The 26020-nt window shown below is 48.8% G+C and overlaps 3 protein-coding genes across 8 annotated transcripts in view; 1 reads left to right on the top strand and 2 right to left on the bottom strand.

Annotated features, from left to right (window-relative positions):
• Window positions 1-10206, bottom strand: part of LIME1 (Lck interacting transmembrane adaptor 1) — a 38554-nt gene extending 28348 nt beyond the window's left edge. Inside the window, exon 1 of one of the 4 annotated variants that reach the window (XR_006275472.1) lies at window positions 9674-10111. The gene's annotated coding sequence lies outside the window, so the exon portion shown is untranslated. Of the gene's footprint in view, window positions 1-436; window positions 2251-9673 lie in introns of those variants that run through there. The other 3 variants (XM_038368987.2, XM_038368984.2, XM_043496077.1) reach the window with 3 other exon arrangements.
• A 1831-nt stretch (window positions 10207-12037) lies between these two features.
• Window positions 12038-22069, bottom strand: ZGPAT (zinc finger CCCH-type and G-patch domain containing). Its single transcript, XM_038369759.2, has 7 exons — window positions 21916-22069; window positions 19978-20771; window positions 19176-19309; window positions 16975-17133; window positions 15655-15786; window positions 14281-14689; window positions 12038-13579 (listed from the first exon to the last, which is right to left on the bottom strand). The coding sequence occupies exons 2-7, from the start codon at window positions 20610-20612 to the stop codon at window positions 13441-13443; spliced, it is 1608 nt and encodes a 535-aa protein (XP_038225687.1). The 5' UTR covers window positions 20613-20771; window positions 21916-22069; the 3' UTR covers window positions 12038-13440.
• ARFRP1 (ADP ribosylation factor related protein 1) overlaps window positions 22037-26020 on the top strand; it is an 18938-nt gene continuing 14954 nt past the window's right edge. The window contains exons 1-4 of one of the 3 annotated variants that reach the window (XM_038369760.2): window positions 22037-22335; window positions 24189-24288; window positions 24685-24772; window positions 25263-25345. In XM_038369760.2, coding sequence (XP_038225688.1) covers window positions 24196-24288; window positions 24685-24772; window positions 25263-25345 — 264 coding nt within the window. In that variant the 5' untranslated portion in view covers window positions 22037-22335; window positions 24189-24195. Of the gene's footprint in view, window positions 22336-24185; window positions 24289-24684; window positions 24773-25262; window positions 25346-26020 lie in introns of all 3 variants that reach the window. The other 2 variants (XM_043496079.1, XM_043496078.1) reach the window with 2 other exon arrangements.

Here is a 26020-nt window from a genome sequence, read left to right as displayed (position 1 = left end):
GAGCTCCCATTCCCAGCTCCCGGAGCATCTGGCCTTGGTCTGGTGGTTGTAGCACCAATCCCACCCTGCAATCCCACTGTCCTTCCTTGGAAGGACACAGCTCGTACCCCCGTGTGTGCCCGCTGCTGGACTCTGCCAGGACATCCCAGAAACCGACTGCCATTAACGGCCTGCCTGCCTGCACTAGCCCAGCTACCACACCATCACGCACCCCCTCCTTGGAGCAACACCACATGGCAGATGGATCAGCCCGTTAGGATGTGGAAGGGACACTCTGGCACTGGAACCAGGTGCCCCAACGTGTGCATATGGCTCGTGTGGACAGGCCTGACAGGGCCAAGTCCAGCTGGGGCCAAGGTCTATCTGCAAGACTCTTTTGTGCTGTGTGTGTCCAGGTCACCCAACTGGTCCTTCCCCATGCCCTCCCCGCACTCACCACTCTGACCGGCACATCAAGGCCCCAGTCTCGTGGCTCCGGGGACGGGGTGGCGAGTGGAAATGCTGTGCCCACCGTCAGAGAGCTCAGCTGCCGCACATCTTCACAGCCTCTTACAGAAGCAGGCTTGAGTTGTGGGGTGAGTAACAATGGGAAGGCAAACAGGCTCTGTGTAAACACACAGGAAACCATGAGGGCTTCACAGTTAATCGCACCGCCTGCTTCCCGCAGCCCAACCAGCCACCAGACCTACTTTAGCAGCTGTGTACAGTGGGAGTGCTTCTGGTATTCTCCTTCGGGCCTGATCCTGGGGCCTCAGCAGGCACTCCCCCCTCCCAGGTTTAGGCCTTCAAGAAGTTCAGCTTTGTAGAGCAGCAGCTTGCCAGTGTCATGAGTCCTGTAGGCAAACGTAGCCCCGCGAGAGCCCTACTCAGAGCTGGTGCAAGTGGATGCAATGCCGCTGGCTTCATGGAGTTAGAGCTGGTTTAACGCAGCCAGTGGAACAGCATCACTGACACCAGCTCTGAGTGTGGCCCCAGGCCTTGGAGTCCAGGTCACACCAGCGGGGGAAAGCAGCCCCTCTCTGGCCTCTGATACTTACTTTGAGAGCTGATCCTTGCCAAGATCAGAAGGGGGCTTAATAGGGAAGGGAAAACAAATGCATATGGGACAGAAGAGCAGAGCTGCAGGCTCACCGCCCTTTGCCCTAGATATGCAGCAGGTTTTGAATCTCAGCCCGCCCCGGTGCTATTTCAGAATCCAGTGCTGGCCTTCTGCAAACCTGCTATGGCCTTTTTCCATTTCCCATGCACATTAAGTCAACACTGTGTGAGCCCAGCCACATCCTGGGCTCAAGGTATGGCCCCAATGACTGGTTCAGATGCTGTCTGTGACTGGGGAGCCCAAGAACCAGGATGGGTTTCTTGGAGAGGACTGGCCAACCATTCCTCTGCCTGGAAAAGGCAGAGACAAGACGCAGCCTCTGCTGGCTGGATTCTCAGCTCCTGCAAACATCATATCTGGTACTGGAAATAAACTCCTTTCCTGGCCTGGCCTCTGCTAATTTCCCCTGGCTGTGGCAGCTTGCCTAGCCCCTGCTGGCATGAGGCGTGAGACCAGACTGGGGCTTCAGCCCCTGGACGTCCTCACTGGCAGCGCAGGGCACCAGCCATTCACTAGGTCTGGGTTGTAGCAAAAGTCACATGACAGGGGCGGTGCTGACTTATGGGGCTGGGGCGCAGCCCGATGTCGCACAGGAGCTCCTGGAGCCTGCAAACCAGTGGCTGCATCTCGCTCCACCCACAGTCCGAAGACAGACCCACACTGAGCAGTACCCTGCTCCCAACCGCCCCCTTCAGAGGGGCTGAGTGCTTCCACGCAGCCGCGCTGGCCAGCTTGTCTCTCCCATGGCGCACAGCCAGGCTTCGGGCAGTGCACTGGGGGCAAGCCTCGGCTGCTGTCCCCTCCTGCCCAAGCTGCCGGAACGAGTGGCAGAGGACTGGGGACGTTCATCTCATGGCACAGGGGGTGTGGGATGTTCTCCCATCCAGAGGGCTAGGAGGGAGGAGTGGCCAGGCTGGGAGAAGAGCCATCTTAGAAACTGCTGCAGCCTGACCATCGCCTGACCGCCCTGTTCACGAGCAGGCTTGGAACATGGCCCACCCACATGAGTAGCAGCCAGGTGCTAAACATGGCACATAGGGACTCAGCCACATCACCAGCTCAGTAACAATCTGTAGTGCTGCTGACCCCCTTAGCAGGGCCCCCAATGCCATCCCCAAGGGGCTGAGGCTTTCCTGCATGCAAGCAGGCATGTAGTCACATCCTCTCTCTCTGGGCTGGCTCCAGTTCCATCTATCAGGGCAATCAGTTTCCTGTACCCCCCTGCACCAGGCATGCTCCTAGCAACAGGACCACAAAACGAAAAAGCCACAGCTCCCCTCCACCTGGCCTGCCAACCCCCCGAGCGCGCTCACTGTGGTCTCCAGTGCATCCAATGGGCTGCAAGTGAAACAAGACGAGAGAGTGTGCCGTGGTGCAAGGTTTTGCAGAAAAGAGTAAACTGTGTAACAGTGCAAGGGGTTAGCAAAACTTCCTGTGATGTGGGACATGAACTTGCTGTTGCCTCTTACCAACTATGGGCCTGGCCCTGAAAGGGCACCAGCAACTGTGTCTAAGCAGGGTGCTTGCACGGTTTCCATCATCACCGTGCAGAGGGGTTTCTCTTAGGCCACGTCGACACTACAAAATTAAGCGTGTCTACACTTAGCTCTTTGTGTCGGTGATGCATGTCCTCCCTTGTATCAATTGTACTGTCAGTGCAGGGCATTGTGAGATGGCTCCTGAAAGACAGTCGATGTAAGGGATAGATAATACAATGGAAAATGTCACATTGACACTAAATAAATCCATGGTACGTCCACACCTTGAATACTGCGTGCAGATGAGGTCGCCTCATCTCAAAAAAAGATGAATTGGAATTGGAAAAGGTTCCGAAAAGGGCAACAAAAATTATGAGGGGTATGGAACGGCTGCCATATGAAGAGAGATTAATAAGACTGGGACTTTTCAGCTTGGAAAAGAGGAGGGATATGATTGAGGTCTATAAAATCATGCCTGGTGTGGGGAAAGTAAATAAGGAAGTGTTATTTACTCCTTCTCATAACACAAGAACTAGGGGTCACCAAATGAAATTTATAGGCAGTAGGTTTAAAACAAACAAAAGGAAGTATTTTTTCCACACAACACACAGTCAACCTGCGGAACTCCTTGCCAGAGAACGTTGTGAAGGCCAAGACTATAACAGGGTTCAAAAAAGAACTAAAAAAAGAACATTCTTGGAGAATAGGTCCATCAATGGCTATTAGCCAGGCTGGGCAGGGATGGTGTCCCTTGCCTCTGTTTGCCAGAAGCTGGAAATGGGTGACAGGGGATGGATCACTTGATGATGACCTGTTCTGTTCATTCCCTCTGGGGCACTTGGCATTGGCCACTGTCAGAAGACAGGATACTGGGCTAGATGGACCTTTGGTCTGACCCAGTCCAGCTGTTCTTAAGTTCTTAAGCAACACAAAGTCACTGTGCTAATTCATAACTATGGAGGATGTCGCCCTGTGTTTGTGAATTGGGTGCCAGCACTGGAGTTTACATAGTTGTAGCACAGACTAGGGATGGGGTAAGATTTGCTTCAGTGCCAGCCACATGGCAAGAATTAGCCATATTTGAACCCACCCAGGCTCTCCACTGGGCAGCACTTCCCGTGCAGAAAGGAGCTCTGCGCCTGTCTATATAACGCTCGGCTGTAGGGCACAAGTCACAGGCAGTTCTAAGGGTGGGAGTTTCAAGGCCACATGCGTGTTATCACCCCACCGCTGAAAATGATGCACTTTCTGCCTTTGAGGTCTCACTCACTTTCCTCTTTACAAAAAATACCACCTCTTGGGAGGGGGACTCTCCTGCTTTAGCCGTTCTCTTGTTAAAGGGAAAGAACAACCCAATGAGCTTTAAGAAACACAGATGCGGACACTGTGCTGGGCTCTGAGACGACTGTGAATCCTCCTTGCCCTATTCTCTCCTCCTTCGGCCAGGGGAGGCAGTGCCAGGCACCATGGAGAGGCCAGAGTGTCAGCAGCCAGCTCGCCAGCATTCTCTCTGCCACTGATTCACAGGGGGCCCCATGGGAAGGTCACTTACACAATGTGCCTTGGATCTCCCTCTCTTTAAAAGGGGGATAATGGTATTGAAGCTCTAGGAAGCTTGAGAGTCTTCATGTCCGCCAAGGGCCTTGAGAATCTTGGAGTGTTGTAGAAGGACAAAGTGTTTTATTTTACATAGACCTATGGAAAATAAGTCACACCTGGTCTAGGCAACCCAACAGACAGCATAAACCCAAGGACCACACTGCCAAGGTGGATGTGGTGCTGAGTCCAGGAACTAGGAGAAGGCGAGAGTCCTATTTCCCAGGGCTCTTTCCGGAATCCCACCTTCCCCAGAGGATGTGGCAAAGCGCAGTTGTTCCCCAGCTGCCAGCAGCATCCACAATTCTTTTCCTGACCCCCTAGCCTCTATGGGCATGTTCCCACCCCCATGCAGATGGAAGGATGGGAGTTGCAAGAGAATGACTTAGGGCAACCTCCCATCGTTGTAGCTGCCATGCTGAAAAGAAGTCAGTGAAAGAAGGACAGGCAATGAAACAGCTGCTGCTCAACAGACAAGGCGGCACAAAGGCAGATTCACTACCTAGAAAAACAACTCGCAGTCTGGATTGGGCAAAGCAGAAGTGCACACCTTCAACAGCATCCCTGGAGGGGAAAGAACCAGCTCAGCCGTGAGATTGGGCCCTTTGTGTGCCTCCTAACTGCCCCGTCACCCTGCCCAATACTAAAGTACCTAGAAAAGGAAAACGAAGTCAGGCAACTACCCAGCTTCAATCAGCCCACGGCAGGCCCTAGTGTCAGCCCCACACGTTGAAATTAGGGCCCAATCCTAGAAGGTGCTGATCTCCCTCATCTCCCCTTGATTACAGCGAGAGTGCACTCAGCAGCTCCAGGATCAGCCTCCTAACAAAGCAACACAATCTCCAGCCGCATCACATTGGAAACAGAGGCCCTCAACTCTTCCTTGGCAGTTGAAGGCCACGTGCCTGGGGAAGCCACTTGAGAAATGGGAGCCGAAGGAAGCCACAGCTCCCATAGACTGACCGATCTCTTCACAGGCTTACGCGCCCAAAGGTACAAGCCAATGTGCGCGACAAATCCCTGCCCAAACAAACAAAAGAGCGCTGCCCTCGGACAGCACCTGCCACCTGAGAATCTCACCGTCCTTTAAAAATGTTAATGACCAAAGCTTCAACACCCAGAGAGGAATTATTCCAAGTTTTACAGATGGCAAAGCTGAGACAGAGGTTAAGTAAGTTGCCCGAAGAGACAGCAAGTCAGTGCCAGAGCTGAGAAGATAACCTGACTTTTCTGACTCCCCTTTCAATGCTTTCACTAGACAATACTGCCTCTCCCTCTGAGGACACAGTTCTTTTATGGGATACTTGCAGGACAAACTCTAATTTTAGTCAGGTTTCAGAGTAGCAGCCGTGTTAGTCTGTATTTGCAAAAACAAAAGGAGTACTTGTGGCACCTTAGAGACTAACAAATTTATTTGAGCATAAGCTTTCGTGAGCTACAGCTCACTTCATCGGATGCATTTGGTAGAAAATACAATGGGGAGATTTATATACACACACAGAGAACATGAAACAATGGGTTTTATCATACACACTATAAGGAGAGTGATTACTTAAGATGAGCCATCACCAGCAGTGGATGGGGGGGGAGGAAAACCTTTCATGGTGACAAGCAAGGTTGGCCATTTCCAGCAGTTAACAAGAACATCTGAGGAACGGTGGGGGGTGAGGTGGAGGGGAGAAATAACATGGGGAAATAGTTTTACTTTGTGTAATGACTCATCCATTCCCAGTCTCTATTCAAGCCTAAATTAATTGCATCCAGTTTGCAAATTAATTGCAATTCAGCAGTCTCTTGTTGGAGTCTGTTTTTGAAGTTTTTTTGTTGAAGGAGAGCCACCCTCAGGTCTGTAATCGAGTGACCGGAGAGACTGAAGTGTTCTCCGACTGGTTTTTGAATGTTGTAATTCTTGACGTCTGATTTGTGTCCATTTATTCTTTTACATAGAGACTGTCCAGTTTGACCAATGTACATGGCAGAGGGGCATTGCTGGCACACGATGGCATATATCAAGTCAGTTCCCTTAGCTAGCACAGTTCTAGTGCAGCCTTAGAGCGTGGGTTCCGCAAAGCAAAGCTAATGCTCAAATCGACGGGTACTGGGTCACGCACACATACTATACATCCTCTAATATTTTTCACCCCTTAGCAGCCTTCCAAGGCTGCCAAGTGTAGCTGCAGTCCAGAAGCACGAACACAGTGTCGGATGTGCACTATAGCACGCTTACAGATTATTCTTTTGCTGCACAGAGCTACCACTATATTTACTTCCATCTGTTTTCGGAAGACCCAGTGCTTTGGGACCCTATAATACAGATACAGCCTTTAGTACAGGGATCTTTGGCACGCGGCCTGTCAGGGTAAGCCCCTGGTGGGCCGGGCCGGTTTGTTTATCTGCAGCGTCCACAGGTTTGGCTGATCACAGCTCCCACTGGCCGTGGTTCACTGTCCCAGGCCTATGAGGGCTGCAGGAAGTGGCGCAGGCCAAGGGACGTGCTGGGCACCGCTTCCCACAGCCCCCATTGGCCTGGAGCGGCGATCGGCGGCCAGCGGGAGCGGCGGCCAGCGGGAGCGGCGAGCGGCGGCCAGCGGGAGCGGCGAGCGGCGGCCAGCGGGAGCGGCGATCGGCCGAACCTGCGGATGCTGCAGGTAAACAAACCGGCCCACCAGGGGCTTACCCTGATAGGCCGCATGCCAAGGGTTGCCGATCCCTGCTTTAGTATCAACGTACCAGTGTGAGTAGGTAAACGTTACTGTCTATGTAGCACCAGCGAGCCGAGTCCCCCGCCTCATGTTATAGGCAGCTTTCTTCCTGAAAAGTTTTCAGCCAGATTTTAACATTTCCTCAAGGCCCATCAAGTGTCCAGATGGCCTTGTACAATAATTCCATAAAATACAAATCACAAATACAAACTGAGCACAAAAACAGTAAGAACACTCAACCAGCAAAAAATGATCCCAGAACTCACAATGAGATAACGCTCTCATCTGGCCTCAAACTCTATGAATTTAAGAAAAAACAGAAGAACAAGGCAGGAATGAGGAGTGGGAGGGGAATCCTACATCTGTTGACAAAAGTATGATTACTTTTGAGAAAAAACACTTTTGGGAGGCTGGAATCAGCATTATGGACTATGAATGGGGGTTATCTGAAATTTTAAAATTTAATGGCTGACTCTGCTTACCCTTACTTACATGAGGAGTCTCTCCTTCTGTGAGTAGCCTCATGGAAGTCAGTGGGGCTCATTGCATGCATAAGGGCATGTCACACAATTAAGGGTTTGCAGGATCAAGTCCTTAAACGGACTTTGAAATGTGCAATTAAGCTCCCTGGCAATAAAGCTATTGACCCCAGCCCCGCAGCTGTTCTCTAAGGTAAAGACGTACAGCAGTGCTGCACAGAGGACAAGCTTTACAGGCCATAGCAACTTTGATCAGGCAATTACATTATTAGCATGTGTTCAGAATACAGAAACACCCTGGCACAAGGAGAATTAGTGGGGAAAAGCATGCAAAGATAGGTGCTAATCAAGCATGAAAACAGTTCATTGCTGTTGATTTTTCCCCCCCACCCCTTTTTTTTTTGGCAGTTACAAGAAGGGCTTATCTTGCAGCCTAGCTGGATGTTACATGAAATGAAATTCACTATGAGATGAAATTCTATAGATTGTGTAAAAGAGGTCAGACCAGATGATCGAATGGTCCCTTGTGGTGGAAAAAAAAAAAAAATCAATGAACATGAATCTACATTTAAGAAATAGCAGCTTGAGAGATGCCCACAAAATCCCTCAAAATATTGGCTCAACTTTTTGCTGTTATTTGAGGAGGAGGAGAAGGAGAGAGGAAGGTCACAAGTTGGGCACCACCAGAGATCATCAGCTGGACTGTGGCTGACAGCTCTCAGGGATTTGGGGCGGGGGGAGTTATTGGGGGGGGAGAAGACTTTCTGCTTATCAAGATTTCTAGAACAGCAAAAGCAACCATAGAGGTTAACTTCCACGAGAACTGCAGACTGCCCAGTATCATGGGATGCTAATAATGATAAAGCACTAATGAATCCGAGAAGAACTTTTCAAACCTGAACTGAGCACAAAAGCACATGGCCAGCAATTTAGCAACAGAACCCATGAGGAGATGGGCAGGCTCTGAGTGACAGCTTTGGCTAATGGCGGGGGGTGGTGGTGTTTGGGTTTTTGAAGAGCTGTGCTGGATTTATGAAGGTTAGTCTCAGAATGGCCAGTGCTATGGGCACAAAAGCACAAACACTTCCGATTGCAGTGCTTACTGCTCCATGTAGGGTGGGGTTTTTAAAAGCATTCAGCATTGGCCTAACTTTTCTCCCCTGGAAGTCCATGGGGAAACTCTGAATGATTGCCATACAGAGCTGGGCCAATGCCAAGTACTTATTAGGTACCTGACAGCTTAGGCCCTGTATTTGATCACAGCATAGGTGCTGCTGTTTACACTAAGAATAAGTAGAAAAAATAAAAAGAAGTTTTGGTAAAGACGCCTGTGGCTTTAAATTTTAGGTTGCCCTCCCATACCTTGAATACCATGGAAAACTGGCTGAAACCTTGAGATTCAGAAATTTGATGGTTTATTTTGTGCCTCCCTTCTGCTGACTGAGACAATAAAACTGTTTCTGCTGAACTGTATGTATTTTTAAAACTTGAGGCAGGCACTGCTAGAGAGGTTTCTGATGCAAATATTGGGCTGGAAACAGCAAGGTAGCAGTTCTGGTGAGAATTCTCATTGCTATGTTTATAGAAAGCCAAATTACAAAATACCGAGTCGTGCTGTATGCCAGGAAGGTGCTTTTAGAGAGATGTGTTTGGTAGTACTAGAATCATTCACCTGCTTCTGAAACCTCCATTTACACAGTTTGAAATCCCGGATACATGCTGTTATGTCTGTGATCAGTCTCTCCACCCCTAACAACCTCAACTCCAGTGGGGTGGTCAGTGATGCTGGGGATTTCTACAAGAAGGTGGCTCACCCCAAACAATCAGGGGCCTGACTTTTCTTCTCTCCCACCCCTCCACCCCAGGTGCTGAGCCTCCAGTTTCAACTGATTCCAAACTCAGCATTTCTGAAAGCCAGGTACTAGGAAATGAAACAGCCCCCACTGTTCTTAACAGGGTGTCAGCTGCAGGGCTGTGAAGTTCCACTCATGAGATGCCAGACACATTATCAAGCTAGCGGACCTTTCTGTGCATTTAAGCCTAGATGCTCCAATGGGTATAAATCTTAATTTGCACAAAGCCGATAGCCCTCATTGGCCAGTGACTAACACATGGACATTTGTTAAGTAACCTGACCAATACAGAGATAATTGGGGAACAAGAATCTTGCCATTCCAGCAGTGCCAGCCTAACATTATATGTACAATACTTAGAGGGTTATGAACAAAACTGGTTCAGATACAGGAGATGCAGCAATGTTTTTCAGTAGTTGATAAGGGGACACCTGAGTTTCCTTGGTAAGAAATGAGAAGCACTTACTTTACAAAGACTCAGAAGAAGCCTAATAGCATGAAGAGCAGAAATCCATCCATATCCTCTTCCTTCCATATCCTTCCTTACCTTCTATTTCTGCTCCCCTTGCACTGCAGAATATGACTGTTCTGAACTACATATTCTGGAGTGTTTCAAACATCTTGATTGTGCTTCTTTCTCAGGCTGCTCCTTTGTTCAACCCTGATTTTCAGCCGGAGATAGAGATGCCTTTGAGCTGAGAGATCAGGCAATCTAATACCACAGCTCATTTCCTGGCCTGCAAAAGTCATCATATCACCCAGCTGACTTACTTTCTCTCTACTCTGCTTTTGCAGAAAACATGCAGGTGGATGGGATCAGTAGGACTATGTGCAACAGCGCCCGCTGCTGGCCATTCAACAGTACTTGACCTTATTTCTATAACAGTTTACTCCTGGGAAAATTCTGTGCCAAAAAATTAAAAATTCTGCGCACAATATTTTAAAATTCTGCAAATTTTGTCAAAAACAACACTACATAATCACACCAGTTTCAATTATTTGGTAATTTTATTTCAAAACACCTGTCAGTAAGTATGTCTGTAACAATACAGAGACACAAAAAAATTCCCCCAGGAGTAGAGTTAAAGAAACCCCTATGACAACCCACTTCCTGTTTCTCTGGCACACCCCCCTCCAAGCCCAGCCAGGTGGCCCCTCTCCCCCAGAGCCCAGCTGCAGGCCCCCACCAGCCAATATACCTGAATCCCATACCCCCCCAAGAGCCCTGCTGTGGGGTCCTCCCTTGCCCAGATATCCACTCCCCTCCCCCTCCCAAAGCCAAGCCATGGAACCTCACCACCTTGACACCCACCCACCACCCCTCAGAGCCCAGCTGTGGGCCCCCCTCAGCCCAAACATCCATTCCCTGCCTCCCCAGAGCCCAGCCATAACCCCCCCAGCCCAGATGCCCACCCCCCTCCCCTCAGAGCCCATGGATCTAGAGAGAGAAACAGCCTGATGCTGGGTCCAAGGTTTTTGTGGAGTTTCCTGCATGCTGCAGTCTCCTTCCCTTAGTGCATTTGGGAACTGCAGCTGCTAGGAACTCTCTACTCTTCCCCTCCTATTCCCCACCCCACCGCAGTGTCCTCTATGTGTGAGCTGGGCTCTACCAGCTCCAGCAGCCCCTAGTGGCAGCCAGCAGCACTGCAGCCCATTTCTGTGGGGGAAAGGAAACTGCATGCACATTAATTTCTGCAAAATTCTGCATTGTGCAGTGGCGCAGAATTCCCCCAGGAGCATAACACACCTGTAGGGGTTGCTTGATTTGTTTTGTAAATTAATACAGTGAAAAAGAATAAGTTACCTTTTGGTATAGTATTGTTCATTGTGAAGGATCACAAAATGCTTTAGAAAGAGAGATCGCTTTATCCACCATTGACATGCAACCATCTCAAGATGAAACTGTTTAGGACGGTATGTGAGGAGGCAACTGAAACCACTTAGAAAATTTAAGGGACTTAAAATGCAGTTATGCTTATTGGATAACGGAATTAACACGCCCACTCTCACAGAATAAATAAATGAAAGATGACATGCCCATGAATACTGGCAAAAGATAAGAAGCTCCCGTGCAAGACTCCACCACCCTGACATGCTTTTCCAGTACCGGATCTCTCAAACAGAGACAGATAGCCATGTGGAGCTGTGAATCTTACCACAAATTGTCACAAAGAGCACTCATATGAGACCACTAACTGTAACTTGGAAGCTAAGTGCGTTAACCTTCATCACCACCTGTCTCCCATTTCTCAACCCAAAGCAGCTTTGAATTAACCCATTGCAGAGAGAAGACCCATACTTAGTCATAGAATGATAATGCTTGTGGTGTTGGTGCTGATTAGTTGCAGGCTTGGAAGGAGACTGATGTGTTCAAGACAAAATCCACATCACTTTCATTTACACTGTAAACAGAAGAGATGAAACTTCAGCTCCTGTTTAAGGTCTTATGATGGTGCCCATTGCTGTAGGATCGAGTATTTCTCAGGAAAGGACAATCACGAAAGATCTAATTTTCTTCCTGCATCCCTGAAGTAGCCAAGAAGTTAGCGTTTTTTTTAAAATGTATTTTCTCTCTCTCATTCTTGCCTTCACTTCCTTTTCTGTCCCCTTTGCTGCTCTTAAGTCATGGGGAGGGGCAGGGGGGGAGAAAACTTCCATTCCTCAGTCTGAGGCTGTGAAAACTGTGGTCATTTGAATTCAATTGCCCTGCCCCTGTAGCCAAGGAAGCACCATCTCCAGCTCTCCTGACTGTTACCCTTGAGGTTGACAGCTCTGTAATCCTTCAAAGGCATCTGATAGGCGGAGATAAAAAGGCAAAACAAGTCTCTTCTAAGATAAAAGGAGTCGGATATCTTTTACTTAAAAAAAAAAGTGTTTTCTCAAGACACCTTCAAAAATTACAGAATCAGAAAATAAAGGTACACTAGAAAACACTCGAATGTACAGGTCTCTGCCTAACATAGAATGCCTGATAGAATCAACACCTCCTCTACAGCAAGAACTGGCCACCACCGACAGAACCTGTCTGGGAGATTTTCAACTGCTTGAGATTGTCTGTACCCACTGCAGGGCAGGAGAGTCTTCTCAGCACTCCTGCCTCCAGGATTGCATGAGCTCTTTCACAAGGATAAGTATGTGTGGTGGGTACACCTGGATCTCGTGTCATTTTGTATGGTTCTGTGGTGTTTCATAACAAGGAGAACCTACTTGTTCACACAGAGATCTAGAACAGAAAAACTCAAAGCAGCCAGAGCAAAAGCAAAAGGCTGCCTGTAGTATTGTTCCTGGCCGGCAGGTATGTAGCTGACCTGTTATGTACTTAGCTATTTATGTGGTTGCCACATTCCCCTACCTCTGGCACTCAGTGTTGTGATATGGAATGGGGCAGCATTCCATATTGTCACCATTAGCATGCAGGCTGACTTCACAGGGAGGGCTAAACCTTTTGTACTAGTTTGTGACTCAGTAATACTTTTGCAGCCAGCTGGCAATAGTGCAAGGCCTGGGGATCTCAGAACTTAACACGGACCTGCCTCTTCTCTTTCTGTTCAGTGTACTCGTGCTCTAAAGAGCTACTCTAAATATCACAGCAACATCAGAACTAATAGGGACAAACTCAGCATTGACTACTGTGTCCCTGAGTGACACCCAGAGCCAAGGATAGAGGGAAGCTGATAGCTGAAGTGACCTGCCCTTGTTTTCACCAAAACCAGACTCTCTTTTCCGCAGTGCTGAAATGTGTTTGGGACTCGGTTCCCAGCCTAGTGGATAAACACTCAGAGGCACAACCCACTGAGTCTCCAAGGCAGAGTGACAGGCCATGGGGCTCCCATGGTTCTTCCCACCAGCTGATCTGTGAACAACCATGGTATCACCTGGGTGGCTACAGACTCTCTGGATGGAGAGAACTGGCATGGTGATAACTGGGAAAAGGGAACAAAGCAGGGTGAAGGGGCCTTATTTTTTTTTTATAGCAGGTCAATGTAATCACCTTGGGCCTTCTGAACACCTTCAGGACTGAGCAAGTACTCACTCCCCCCTCTCCCCACCCACGAAAGCTCAGCTCAGACAGCATCTGTTTTTTTGGGAGAACTGCTGCTTTTCACCCCAGTTTCATGGCTGGGTTGCCCAAGACCAGAGGAGATGGCCCAGCTCATCCCGGTTTCAACGCACTGAATGCTGGCTCAGACATAATGACAACCAGTACATCACATCAACAAGTTTCCTTTTAGACTAAAACTCAGTCATTTTCTTGTGTGTGTCTGCTTTCTTCTGCTCCCGCTGCAGGCTGGCCTCCTGAGCCTGCAGCTGCCCCAGCTGTCTGTGAGCACCAGCTAGTTTCTCCTGCAGCTGGGCTGTGGCAATACTGTGCCTGAAAGCAGAAGACAGGCACATTAAGGATATCTAGCATGTTAAGAACAAAGGTTCCTCATTAACATCTCCATTTTACTGCTAGGAATCCCAGTCTCAGCAGTGGGGTGGATGTAAATGACCCACTGGGAGCCATGAAGTGTCAGATATCAAGCAAAACATAAGCCAGAGAACTGTGATTGTTCTTGCCAGAGTACTACTCATAGAAATGCTACAAGGATGGCTCTGATAAGTGTAAAAAAACAAAGAGAAAATTTTGCAGGACTCTGGAGGGTTCTCCTTCTTCCCCAATTTGGATTCTGGCCCAGGGGTCCTTGCCTTCTTAAGGCAGCAATCAGACACACAATCTGGTCCAGGTCATGGTTTGGAAGCTTTTGCCTACCACTTTATTCTAGGCCTCCTCCCATGCAAGTGGGTACAGTAGGAACAGTGACAAACACCTTCGTACAAGTTCAGCTCTTCTCCTATAGAGAGCCACCTCAAGAGGTCATCTAGTCCCCTGCACTCATGGCAGAATTAGATATTTTCTATCTAGACCATCCCTGAGTACCCATTCTGAGTCCTCTTCAAAACTCTTACTTTTTAATGTAACATAATCCAACTCTTCACCTTCAGCTCCCATGACCTGCATGATCCACCCAAAGCCTAAGTAGCAGGCAACCCAAAATCATTCTGGAACCCCAACCGGCGATTTCCCCATACCGTCCAACATTGCGTGCCAGGGCCTCCTGGATTCCCTTGATGGTCTTCTGCGTTTGGTCAATCTTCTCCATTGTCTGGAAGAGGCGGACACTGAGGGCCTTCTTGGTGCTCTTACTGGCATGGTAGATCTCCTTGTTGTTTCTCTCCACTGGTGTCATCCCTCCATCCTGCTCCCCAGAGCCCTTCCCCTGAAGCTTCTCATTCAGAAAGTCAAAGACATTGCGGGGGGCCTTGCGGCTCCCTGCGGAGGGACAGCCAACATGGTTTGCCTTCACTCGCCGTTTCCTTGACTTAGCTGGATCCAGCTTCTTCTTCTGAAGGATCTCGGCACATTGGTCAAGGGACTTCCCTTTAGGTAGCACTATGGCTTGCACTGGCTCCACTCGGCCCTCAGCATTCTTCCCCAAACCTGAGGGAGGAAGAAGGACACCAGGTAGAAGCCAAATGCTAACAGTGGAGTCTCTCCATCCACCAATGATTCCTCCCATCCACCTCTGCACCAGCCACCAGGCTCAGAACAACAGAAAACAGTCTGTTGCGGCACAATGCTGCTACCCCTGACGTCAACAGGAGCAGTGTTGCACTACCTACTTGATGGCAAGATTCGCTGCTGAGTGACAAGAGATAAGATGCACCTTCCCCCATACACACGATTCACACTGTTACGCACACATGAACCTCAATGATACAGAACAGGGTCATGCAGCTGAGGTGTTGCAGCGAAGCCACGCTTGGATTTGCACTGTCACCTCCTTGAGCAGAGAAGACGCTCCCCTTCAAAAGCAGGTTCAGTCTCTCCACAAGAACAGGAGGCAAGCATGGGCAGCAGGCTGGCTTCCCAAGCCCACTGAGCTTAGCAGAACAACTTCAGCACAACTTGTCTGGAATCAGAAGCTGGCTCCACAGGCTTTGAAGTCTGCGTTTGGGGCTAGAAGTCCCTGAGCCAGATCCCCCATTACCTAATGCCCTACAGGACAGCTGAATAGCTAAAGCTCTGCTCTAACAGCTTTAATCATTTGGCCATTGCTTTAAAATCGCCCCCACCGATGTATCACTGAACATGAACGTCAACACGCACACACCTGCATCCCCCCAAACATTGATATTAAAAACTTTATCCCTTAACTGTACTAGGTCATATTTCAGCACCACCACACATGTAAGCCTGCATTTAGAATTGAATGCATACCCCATTTTGGGCCTGATCCAAGCAATGCTGATTAGACTTACTGTCAATGGACAGAGGATTTAGTGTCACCCCATTCCCCCACTCTACAGGAACAAGCCCCTGGTCCCTTTGTGAGGCTGGGATTAAGAAGCAGGCAACACATGCAGGCTTCTTGTCCCACGGGTATTTTATTCTTCTGCCCTTACCTTTTCCAAACTCATATCCCATTTGAGCGAGTAGTTTAGAGCCGATGCCACGAGTATGGGCCTCCCAGCCACCAAAGGAGGAACTGCAAGCTGGAGCCACTTCCCCATTCTCCAAGGGCTCCGAATCAATCACTGTAGCACAAAACAGAGATTGATCAGTAAGGCTGAGGAAGCAAAGCACCAAGTGAAAACCTCAGCAGATACGAAAGTGTGAGCAATGTTGCAAAAACCAGCAACCTTTCCCTCCACACAAGCACTCAGCAACTTCACAGCCTATTCTTCAGTCCTCCGGAGTACAATTAGTTCTGCCCCCCCCCCCCCCGTTCCCACTGAGCAGCCACTCCCTAATGCATCAGCCCAGGTGAGGAGCATGAGGAGTAAACAGGGTTTTAAATGCTGGGGTTCACGCAGAGATCCCTATTTACTACACACAGAAACCCCTAAGTCAGGCAGAAGCATCCAGCAGTGTTAGTGGATCCTTTCCATGCTCCTGGGGTCTGGCTAGATTTCACAGCTTCATCAGGCAGAATTAAGCATGCCGAAGAACATCATTCTGTGCCTCCATCGTACTTTTAACAGGTTCAATGGCACGGAGGAGACTTTTATCTATTTACCTAAAATTAAGAATCCCAGAACACTCCCTGTTTGTGTCTACGATGTGGTTAGGGCACTAACCTAGGACTGGAGAGAGCCAGATCCCTTCTCTGCCAGACTCCCGGTGTGACCTTCAGCAAGTCATCTAGGGAACTGAGGCACCTGTACAGTGGTGATAACAGCACTGTCCTGCCTCACAGGAGAAGTGCATTAAAGATTTCAAGGTGCTCAGGTATTACAGTGATGGGTGCCATTTAAATATGTAAGACAGGCAGATGTTCTGGTGTCCTAGCAATGTCCTTTGGAAATTTGAAGTCTCCTTGTTTTTCATTTCATTTTCAAAGCTTTTTTTAGTAAGTAATTAATTAGCTCACCCAGAGTCACATAGCAAAATCGCACCACCACCACAGGGGTTCCTACTCCCAAACCCCATTTCACTCCAGTATACTCGCTAGTCCCATTGGGGGTGAACTATGTTTCTTTGTCATTTAAGCTATTTATCTGCATCAGCTTAGTGAAAATTATTAGCATGAAACATCACAGAGATTTTAACTGGAGACAGTGATATACATGATACTTAATGTCCTTTCATCTCCTCCTGCAGCAGAACAAGAGGTAAAAAACATTGTCAAAGTTCTGCTAAGTAGGACAATGATCGAAGAGGTCCTGAATTAAATGGCAGACCTTGATCACTGACAATTGCAGTTCACTCTCTGCCTTGTCTACCTTTAGCATAGCCAGAGTCATCTACATTGTCTTCCTCAGACTCGGGAGAGGAAGAGTCTTCCTTGCTTCGCAGTGGTGGCATGATGCCATCTCCCTCCACGACAGCCTCCTTCAGCAGCAATGACTCAAATTTCACCGTGTAGTAACCACTGTCAACATCTACAGGAGGAAAAGCAATGGACCACATGAGCAAATCTCCACGAAATTACTCCTGGGGGAATTCTGCGCATCTGTGGACATGGAGAATTAATCTGTCTCATATATTTTTGTATTTTCCCGCACAAAAGCCATTTTGCCTACGAAGTGCTGCAGTTCAGCCTTTTGCCCACCAGAGGCTGCTGTGGCGCCATAACAGCCAGCTGCGGTCATGCCGGCTGCTCTAGCACCACAGCGACCTCTGGTGGGCAACAGGCAGAACTGTGGCCCTACTGAGGCAAAATGTATTTTATGCAGGAAAATATAAAATTCTATGCCCAGTGTTGCAGAATTCCCCCAGGAATAGAGTTCATCACAGCACCCTGCCCATGGAGCCAGGTTAGGACAGAGTGGGGCACACAGGACTGCTGGGGGTTCAGAATGGCTAGTGGAGGTGACAAATTGGAGCATGGGCTCAGGAGCTAGTAGGGTGACAGCATTGAGACAGACTGCAGAGACCCATGAGGAGGAGAGGTGTGGGAATAGGGGCAAAAGTGCCTGACCGACAGAGAGGCTTGGGGTCAGACAGGGTCTGCACGAGGGAGGCTTTCCAACACCCTAACAATCCCCCCCAACCCCAAAGAAAAACCTCCCCCCCGACACCCAACAGGCTCATTCCTAGGCTCCTTCCCTCTCCATCAGCTCTTCCGTTACCCCTGACGCCCCAAAGGCTTTGCACTGCTTCTGAAAAGTGCAGGAAATACAGTTCTGTATTGTAGTTTAAATGAATTACACAAAGTTCTGTATTAATATGCCTAGTAAGGAATCTATTTGTCAAAAAAAAAAAATTACCAGAATTTTTTTGGTCTGTATTTTTTTGGTCTGTATTGTTACAGACATACTTGCTGACAGATATTTTGAAATAAATTACCAAAATAATTGTAACTGGCATGATTACATTACGCTATTTTGACAATATGTAGAATTTTCAAATATTACGTGCAGAATTTTTAATTTTTGGTGCAGAAGTCACCCAGGAGTACAATGCAACTAGAGGACCATGTTCATCCCATCTTAGCTAATCACACTGACTTCAATGGAATGACACCTATGATGAGTTTGGTCCAGGAACATGGATTCAAAAGTCTCCTCTTGGCTTTTTCTGCTTCATCTATTTTGGGTTTTCTATTAGAAGGTGGATCTATCATCACCCACTTCTACCATTAGATACTGCCACATGGTACAAACATAGAGCTAGTGTCATAGTAAACAGTACTAGGGTCATCACTTATCTTCAGTTTCTAATGGTACCAGTGTGTTTTACAGCATCCGAGCACATTACTCAGAGTTTGTTCTTACAGGGGAAGGAGGACAGGTTTGGGGAAATATGAGAAATGCTACTTCACAGAGCTTTGAGATGAAGCATGAGGAACAAATCCAACCTCCCCACACACACAGTGAAGCACTAGTCTAACACTCCTCTCAGTGACTGGTGTGCAGGCGAAGTTCTCTGGCTTTGTTTAAACTGGAACTGGATTAAAACAAGAGCCAGTGGTTCCAAGTATCGAATTTCAGTATTTGACAAGATATCAGGAATGATATTTGGACAAAGCTGAACAGGGGGTAGGAAAATAAAGGACAATTTACTTAATGTCTAGTTGTTTGTGTTGATTTTTTCATTCTCTCTTTCATTTCTATGTCCTCTACTCTGCTACTATTCTCTTCCCCCAAGTCTCCCCAACTTTCCCTGTAGATCCCTCCCACCACTTTTATGCCCTCCCATCCCTAAATCCCTCTCCGGTTCCCCTTTCTTAAAGATCATCTGCCTTTAAGGATCTCAAAGCACTTTACAAACATTAATGAATTAAGCATCACATCATCTGAGATCCCCCATAAGCCACCCCCAAAGTCTGTGGCAGAGAACTCAGTTATCTCAGACTCCCAGTCCTGGGCTTTAGCCTACAAGACCATCCTTTGCTCTGTTTTGTCTTAGGAGTTTAGTTAAAATGAAGATTGACGTACTTCTGTTCACCTTTCAGCACCCACCCAAATAAAACAAGACTCACCAGTGATTTTTGCAGCATACCATATTCCATCATGGTGCTTTGCCAAGCAAGCTGAGCCCACTTCTAGAGAGCTGAGATTGGGCTCCTGAAATGGATGAAGCTCATCCACAGATACAACTTGCCCATGGGAAAACCTGCAGGAGATATAGGGAGAAGCAATCAGATCTGCCCTTGTCCGAAGGGGATTATAGAAAAAGTTTCTTTCCCTTATGTAATTATGGGCAAATTGTCTGCATTGTTCTCACCAATAACCGTGAAGATCTCACCACTAGAATAGTTTCAACTGCATAACTTATTCTTCACTGTGTCTTAAAAAAAGACTGTTTTATAGCATTATTGTGTTCTATTAAACAAGTGTCATATTTGATCCCAGAAGCGGCTGCATTTCACAGGCCAGTGACAAATCCATTAAAAAAAATGACAAGGCTCACATCTTTTAGGATAAGATACACTAGCTAAATGCAAAGTTCTTATTAAGATGTGTTATTTTCCCTACAGTAGATTTTATTTTTTCCCTCTTTAGCCAATATTCATTTAGCTACCCAATATATTAGAACTAATTCTTGTACTTTTCCCTCTAAGGATTTTCCATTTTCTCCATGGGTTAGCTGAAGGAGTGTACGCCCACTGACATAGCACAGTAAAATGACAACACTTTAAACAAATAGAAAGTTGTCTGGCAAAGTTGCAGCTGATTTAAAAACCAAGTAAGTTGAGATATTTACAAGTGAGAAATTGTTCCCACGGGCTGACATTACCACTAATTGCCCTCTTACTACACAATGGAGATAAACTTTTTTACCGACAATTCTCTTTAAATCTGCATTTGCCATCCAAGAAGAATGGACATGGCTTCAAGGACTTGTGAGTTGGGTAGAGATACAGCACTCTGACTCCTGCACTGCCATCTTCCAAACACTCTGTTCCCACAATCATGGCATTATGGTACTCCAGGGTACCCCATGGACTGTAGTACGGGGCTTTAACCTTCATCCCACTCACTTCCTCCTCCTCTTCCTCAGATGCTTCTTCCTCTTCACTGTACTTTGATTCATTTTCCCCATCAGCCTCTCCATCCTGTTTTGGAGAGGCCTCATCTTCAGTACTCAATGGCTTGAGGTCAGCAATAGCTTCCTTAAAAGCAGCATACTCCTCATCATTGCTGGACCTGCCTGAATTACTGTCCTGTTTTAGGTGACCTGCTGGAGAAATGAAGGGTGAAACTGTGTCTAAAGTGACCAGTAGTTTACTCTTTTTCACTGACACCAGGCTGGATTCAGTCAGTTTTATCAATTGTTTCAAATCCCCCTGCAGTTGGATCAAGTCAGACTGCTGTGATGGATCCAGCCTCGCCACTAAAGCCAGCTCCACTTGCTGCAATTGTGCTTTATAGGTTTGAATTGCTGTTTCCAGACTCTCCTCATCCATTGTTATCATGCAAAAAGCCGTTTTGTTGATTCCTGTCTGGGAATTCAGTACATACTCAAGTAATTTACTAGACAGTGATGTGAAACATTGAATCTTTGTCCAAACTAGCTGTCAATCTTCTTGGTGGTCCTGGGTTTTCTTCCCTTTGGTGCAACCAAATGAAGATCACTGCAGTGAACAAAAATTATAAAGCTGTGTTAGAAAAAGGATTCACAAGGAAGGTAGCCATCCTAAATTGAACAAGGTATCTTTAATGCAGACAGCTACCACCATGTGGCATTATACCCACCTAGCACGAGTCATGTACATTCAACCTGACACATCGCATTTGCAAAACAGAGAATTAAAGTGCAAACTATTAAGCTTTTAACTTAGCTCAGCGAATTCAAGCATGATATATTATTTTATTTTCATAATTATTGCATTGCTTCTCTGTCTCTTTTAACCTGCAGCCCCATAACATAACACCATCACTGCCTACCTCCTCTTTAATCCTATCTCTCTGCACACTTTGCCTCCCACGCAATGGCATACAGCATCTCACCTGCTATGGAACTGGGGGCAAAACCACCTTTGCTGCTCTCAACCTGCACCTTTCCAATGCCTCCCACGCTCCGCAGGCCCCATCAGGAGCCCCACACGGCTTCCTATTCACTGGGGGCACAGAGTCTACCCTACCACCGAGGTGGGGCGCTTAAAATCCCTCTCCCTCATTGCCTCCCACTCACTGGGGTATAAAACAGGGGGAACAACTGCCAGTAGTCCCCAGGGGGACCCAGCCCCTCCCCAGCCATGGAGGCCCCAGGGGAAGGGTTACTTCTGCCTCCCCCATTGAGCCCCAAGGGAGGGGGTTACTCCCAACCCCGCCAAGGGGGCCCAGCCCCTCCCCAGCTATGGAGGCCCCAGGGGAAGGGTTACTTCTGCCTCCCCCATTGAGCCCCAGGGGTGGGGGTTACACCCAACCCCCCCAAGGGGGCCCAGCCCCTCCCCAGCCATGGAGGCCCCAGGGGAAGGGTTACTTCTGCCTCCCCCATTGAACCCCAAGGGAGGGGGTTACTCCCAACCCCGCCAAGGGGGCCCAGCCCCTCCCCAGCTATGGAGGCCCCAGGGGAAGGGTTACTTCTGCCTCCCCCATTGAGCCCCAGGGGTGAGGGTTACACCCAACCCCCCCAAGGGGGGTCCAGCCCCTCCCCAGCCATGGAAACCCCCAACCTGATGGAGCCCCCCGGTGGGGGAGGGGTTACTCCCAACCCTCCCAAGGGGGCCCAGCACCTCCCCAGCCATGGAACCCCACCCCCAAGACCTCACTCACCTCAGGCCTCCGCCTCCCGCTCAGCCACCGCCACGACACCCTCCATGGCCAGGCTTTCCGCCTCCCCCCCCCACTGAGTCCAAACGATAGATACCGCCCGACTTCCGGCTAGAGCTGACTTCCGCCTCTGCCGCCATCTTGGGCGGGAGGGGAACGAGTCCTCCAGCTCCTCCTCCTATAGGATTTCCGGCGGGCTGAGGCAGGGACGCCTCACGTCGCCTGCGCGCGCGGAGCATTCTGGGAGTGGTAGTCCACTAGGCCTCCCTCTTCCGAGCCGCTGGCGCGGGCTGTCTGAGCCGGAGGAACTCTGTTTCCCAGGGTGCCCAGCGGGACGGGGGTGCTGCCCACCCAGCTGGGGAGCTGCTACACGCCGCAACAGGAAGCCTGGGGGCTGCGGGGCCGCCGAGACCCGTCACCCAGGTAGGGGGCGGGGCCTTCACTGCCCCCCACTCGCCACCGGGCGCGGGGGGCTCGGGGCGTAACTCGCTGCCAGGGCCCGGCCTGGGCCGAGTGGGGGGCCGCGGGGGCGGGGCTGGGTCTCTGGGTCCCGGCCCCAGCTCTGCAGCCTGAGCCGGGTGACCCCGGGGATGGGGGCGGGAGGGGGAATCTCTGGGTCCCGGCCCCAGCTCTGCAGCCTGAGCCGGGTGACCCCGGGGATGGGGGCGGGAGGGGGAATCTCTGGGTCCCGGCCCCAGCTCTGCAGCCTGAGCCGGGTGACCCCGGGGATGGGGGCGGGAGGGGGAATCTCTGGGTCCCGGCCCCAGCTCTGCAGCCTGAGCCGGGTGACCCCGGGGATGGGGGCGGGAGGGGGAATCTCTGGGTCCCGGCCCCAGCTCTGCAGCCTGAGCCGGGTGACCCCGGGGATGGGGGCGGGAGGGGGAATCTCTGGGTCCCGGCCCCAGCTCTGCAGCCTGAGCCGGGTGACCCGGGGATGGGGGGTGGGCTTGTGGGTCCTGTTGTAGACTTTGGGGGGGTCTGTGAGATGCTGTGACTGCAGCCCGCTGCAGGGGGGGGGGGCTGCCGTTCCCAGAGAGCAATGCTCCACCCAGAGCAATGCTCCATCCTGAGCCGAGCAGCTCCTGGTCCCCGCGGGCGTGACTGACTCACGCTGGCTGAGCAACTTTCGACGTGCTGGGACTGTAAATGCCACAGGGAGCCCTTGTGCATTAAGAGCAATCTCCGTTCTGGCCAAGATGGGACCCAGTGCAAGGTGGGACCTGGAGTCTCAGGGCTGCATCCCCGTAAGGGGCAGTTGCAACATGTTCCATTTCACATGAATCAGGTGTGGGCCTCTGGCTCCCAGGGAGAGGCCAACACCCCTTGTCATAGGTGTGGAACAGCAGACGCTTTCAGTCGTAGAGTTCAGCCTCCTGCTATCACAGGCAACCACATCATATCATCCCGCTCATAAACTTAAAGTAAACTTGGCCTCGGTTGGGCAAAGTGTGTGTGTGCACCCCCGCTATGCAAACTCCATGGAAGAGTGCTTGCTTGTACAGCAGCCATCGGGTTTTGTCTGATTCTGCCACCCTCACTCAGGGTACGGACTAGTCAGTTTCACGGTCTGGTTCTCATGTGTGGTGATGTAATGTTTATACTGCAAACTCTGCAAGAAGAGGTCCTGCCGAGGAATGTTTGAATTCTGACAAGAAACTGTGTTCGTAGGTTTTTAAAACATAGGTCCTGTCTGCTCAGTGTAAGCATTAAGTGTGCCCCAGTATATCTCATCAGAGTCAGGGGTTGCCCTCTGCATTCTTAGTCAAAATACCCCCTCTCTGCACCTGTGTGGGTGCTATGCATCTGGCTGTCACCTTTCCTTTGCGGAGGTAGCTACATTTCAGAGAGCTATCTAGACTAATACTCACAAGTGCTCAGCTTCCATTTAGTCACCAAAATAAGTGGTTAGATTTTCAAAAATTGCCAGCATGAGGGGTGCACATTAAGTGCTGAGCTCTTTGGAAAATCTGGCCATCAGTGTTGTGATAGAAGCTGCTGGGTGCTGAGCGTGTTTGAAAATCTGGGCCTATTTAGATGCCTAAACAAGAGTTGAGCTCTTTTGAAAATCCACCCCCAAGTATTGAGTTCGAGCACTTGAAAATCTGGCCTTGAGTTCTTTTTAAGGTCAGTCTCCTAGAGGCTGAGTTGCTCTGTGATCCCACAAGGTGAGGTGTTATATAAATGTAAAATTGTATTATCTGGCAGTGAACAGATTTATACAGTTGAATGGAAGGCCCTGAGAAGACTCATTTGCTGATGTCTGATATTTGTTGCAGGAGCAGGATGTATACGCTGCTGTCTGGACTTTATAAGTACATGTTCCGTAGGGATGAGTACTGCATTTTGATCCTTGGGCTGGACAATGCGGGGAAAACGGTATGTGCTTTTAGTTACCCGTTAACATGGAGGGCACATGCAGCCCCACTCACTCCTCCCTAAAAACACAACTATGTTAGCACGGGCCAATTATTCCCTGGTGTTACTTCAGTTGTTTCAGTGGTGGTATCCCAAATGTGAATTTGACCCCCAAGCATCTAATTTTAGTACAATAAGCCTTCATACACACACCAGCATGGGCTTTGTTAAGCACATAATCACCTGTGAACTCTTCCATGGCTCTATGCTATAATGGGAAAATTAAGGTCTGTGTTGTGTTCTAAGATTTCATGGAGAATCCTGATCCAATAGGGGGAGAACAGGTCTTGGATAGGATTGTCCTTGCCAATGAAGCGTATATAATACTAGCTAGTTTTATTTCTTCTTCCCTTTCAGACCTTCCTTGAGCAGACTAAAACCCGATTTAACAGGACCTACAAGGGGATGAGCTTATCGAAAATCACTACCACTGTGGGCTTAAACAGTAAGTGAATCTGTTTAGAGATTCTTGTCTGCCTCATACAAAGTTAGACAACAAGTGATCATTCCAAGAGTTTACACTGTGAAAATAGTTCCTGATAAGAGTGACCCTACCAACACCCCCCCCACCTGCCCACGCATGCTTTAAAGAGCAAATGGACTTCTCTATCAGATGGAGAAAACATGCTGGATCTGAAGGCGAGTGTGCCCCATTTAGTGATGCTAAGCCAAATTCAGCACTGTAACGCCATTGAAGTTAGCCTGATTCTGATCTTATTTACACTGGGGTAATTCCACTGAAATCAATGGGTTTGTATCTGCTGATACAAAGGTCAATTTAACCTACTATCTGCTAATGATAGGTACTGCTATCCTGCTGAGGATTAACACTGCTCTTCCAACCTGCCTTCCCTTCTGTGGGACTATGCATGCCTGCCTGCTTTAGAGAACAGTCAGTCTGCATTGGGTTATTTTTTCTTCTTTCCCTACTCTAGTTGGTACTATTGATGTGGGCAAAGCGCGGCTAATGTTCTGGGATCTTGGAGGACAGGATGAGCTGCAGTCCCTCTGGGACAAGGTAGGGGAAATAACTTCTCTATTTTAAATGTTTTGTGTCTCAGAGTTTCAGAGAAACGGGGATACTTTATAATTAGCCAGCCCTGCTCCTTAGCACTGACCCTTGTGCTGTTGTTCCACTTGTCTGTTGAGAGAGTCACAAAAATTAATATTTAACAGTTACACGTATAGGAACTCCTCCCTTAATGTTGTAGTTACGTTCCTGAAAAATGCTACTTTAAGTGAAACAATGTTAAGCGAATCCAATTTCCCCATAAGGATTAATGTAAAGGGGGGGGGCGTTAGGTTCCAGGGAAATTTTTTTTGCCAGATAAGACTATATTTTATATATACATATACAGTATAAGTTTTATACAAACAATTTAATACTGTACACAGCAATGAAGATCGTGAAGCTTGGTTAAGGTGGTGAAGTCAGAGGGTGGGATATTTCCCAGGGAATGCCTTACTGCTAAATGATGAACTAACACTCGGCTGAGCCCTTAAGGATTAACACGTTGTTAATGTAGTCTCACACTCTACAAGGCAGTTCGGAATGGAGGGCAGGGAGACAGGGCTGACCCCACTCTAAGTACATTGCCTTTTTAAGTAGATCAGCAACTTGAGACAGCAGCTACTGCCAGCAAGCTCCCTCCGTCCTGAGCCCTGTCGCGTCCCTCCGTTGCTCTGTGGAAAT

Source organism: Dermochelys coriacea, chromosome 13 (assembly GCF_009764565.3).
Source record: "Dermochelys coriacea isolate rDerCor1 chromosome 13, rDerCor1.pri.v4, whole genome shotgun sequence".
Taxonomy (NCBI): domain Eukaryota; kingdom Metazoa; phylum Chordata; order Testudines; family Dermochelyidae; genus Dermochelys; species Dermochelys coriacea.
Note: the sequence above shows the minus strand (reverse complement) of the source record. Positions and strands in the feature narration are given on the sequence as shown.

Excerpts from the sequence above, each read along its gene's own strand:
- ZGPAT (XM_038369759.2), bottom strand. The coding sequence starts at position 20,612 with ATGATAACAATGGATGAGGAGAGTCTGGAAACAGCAATTCAAACCTAT. Across the intron at positions 19,310-19,977 it reads AGATTTAAAGAGAATTGTCG|GTTTTCCCATGGGCAAGTTG; the intron begins GTAAAAAAGTTT and ends TATCTCCTGCAG. Across the intron at positions 14,690-15,654 it reads GGGATATGAGTTTGGAAAAG|GTTTGGGGAAGAATGCTGAG; the intron begins GTAAGGGCAGAA and ends TTCCTCCCTCAG.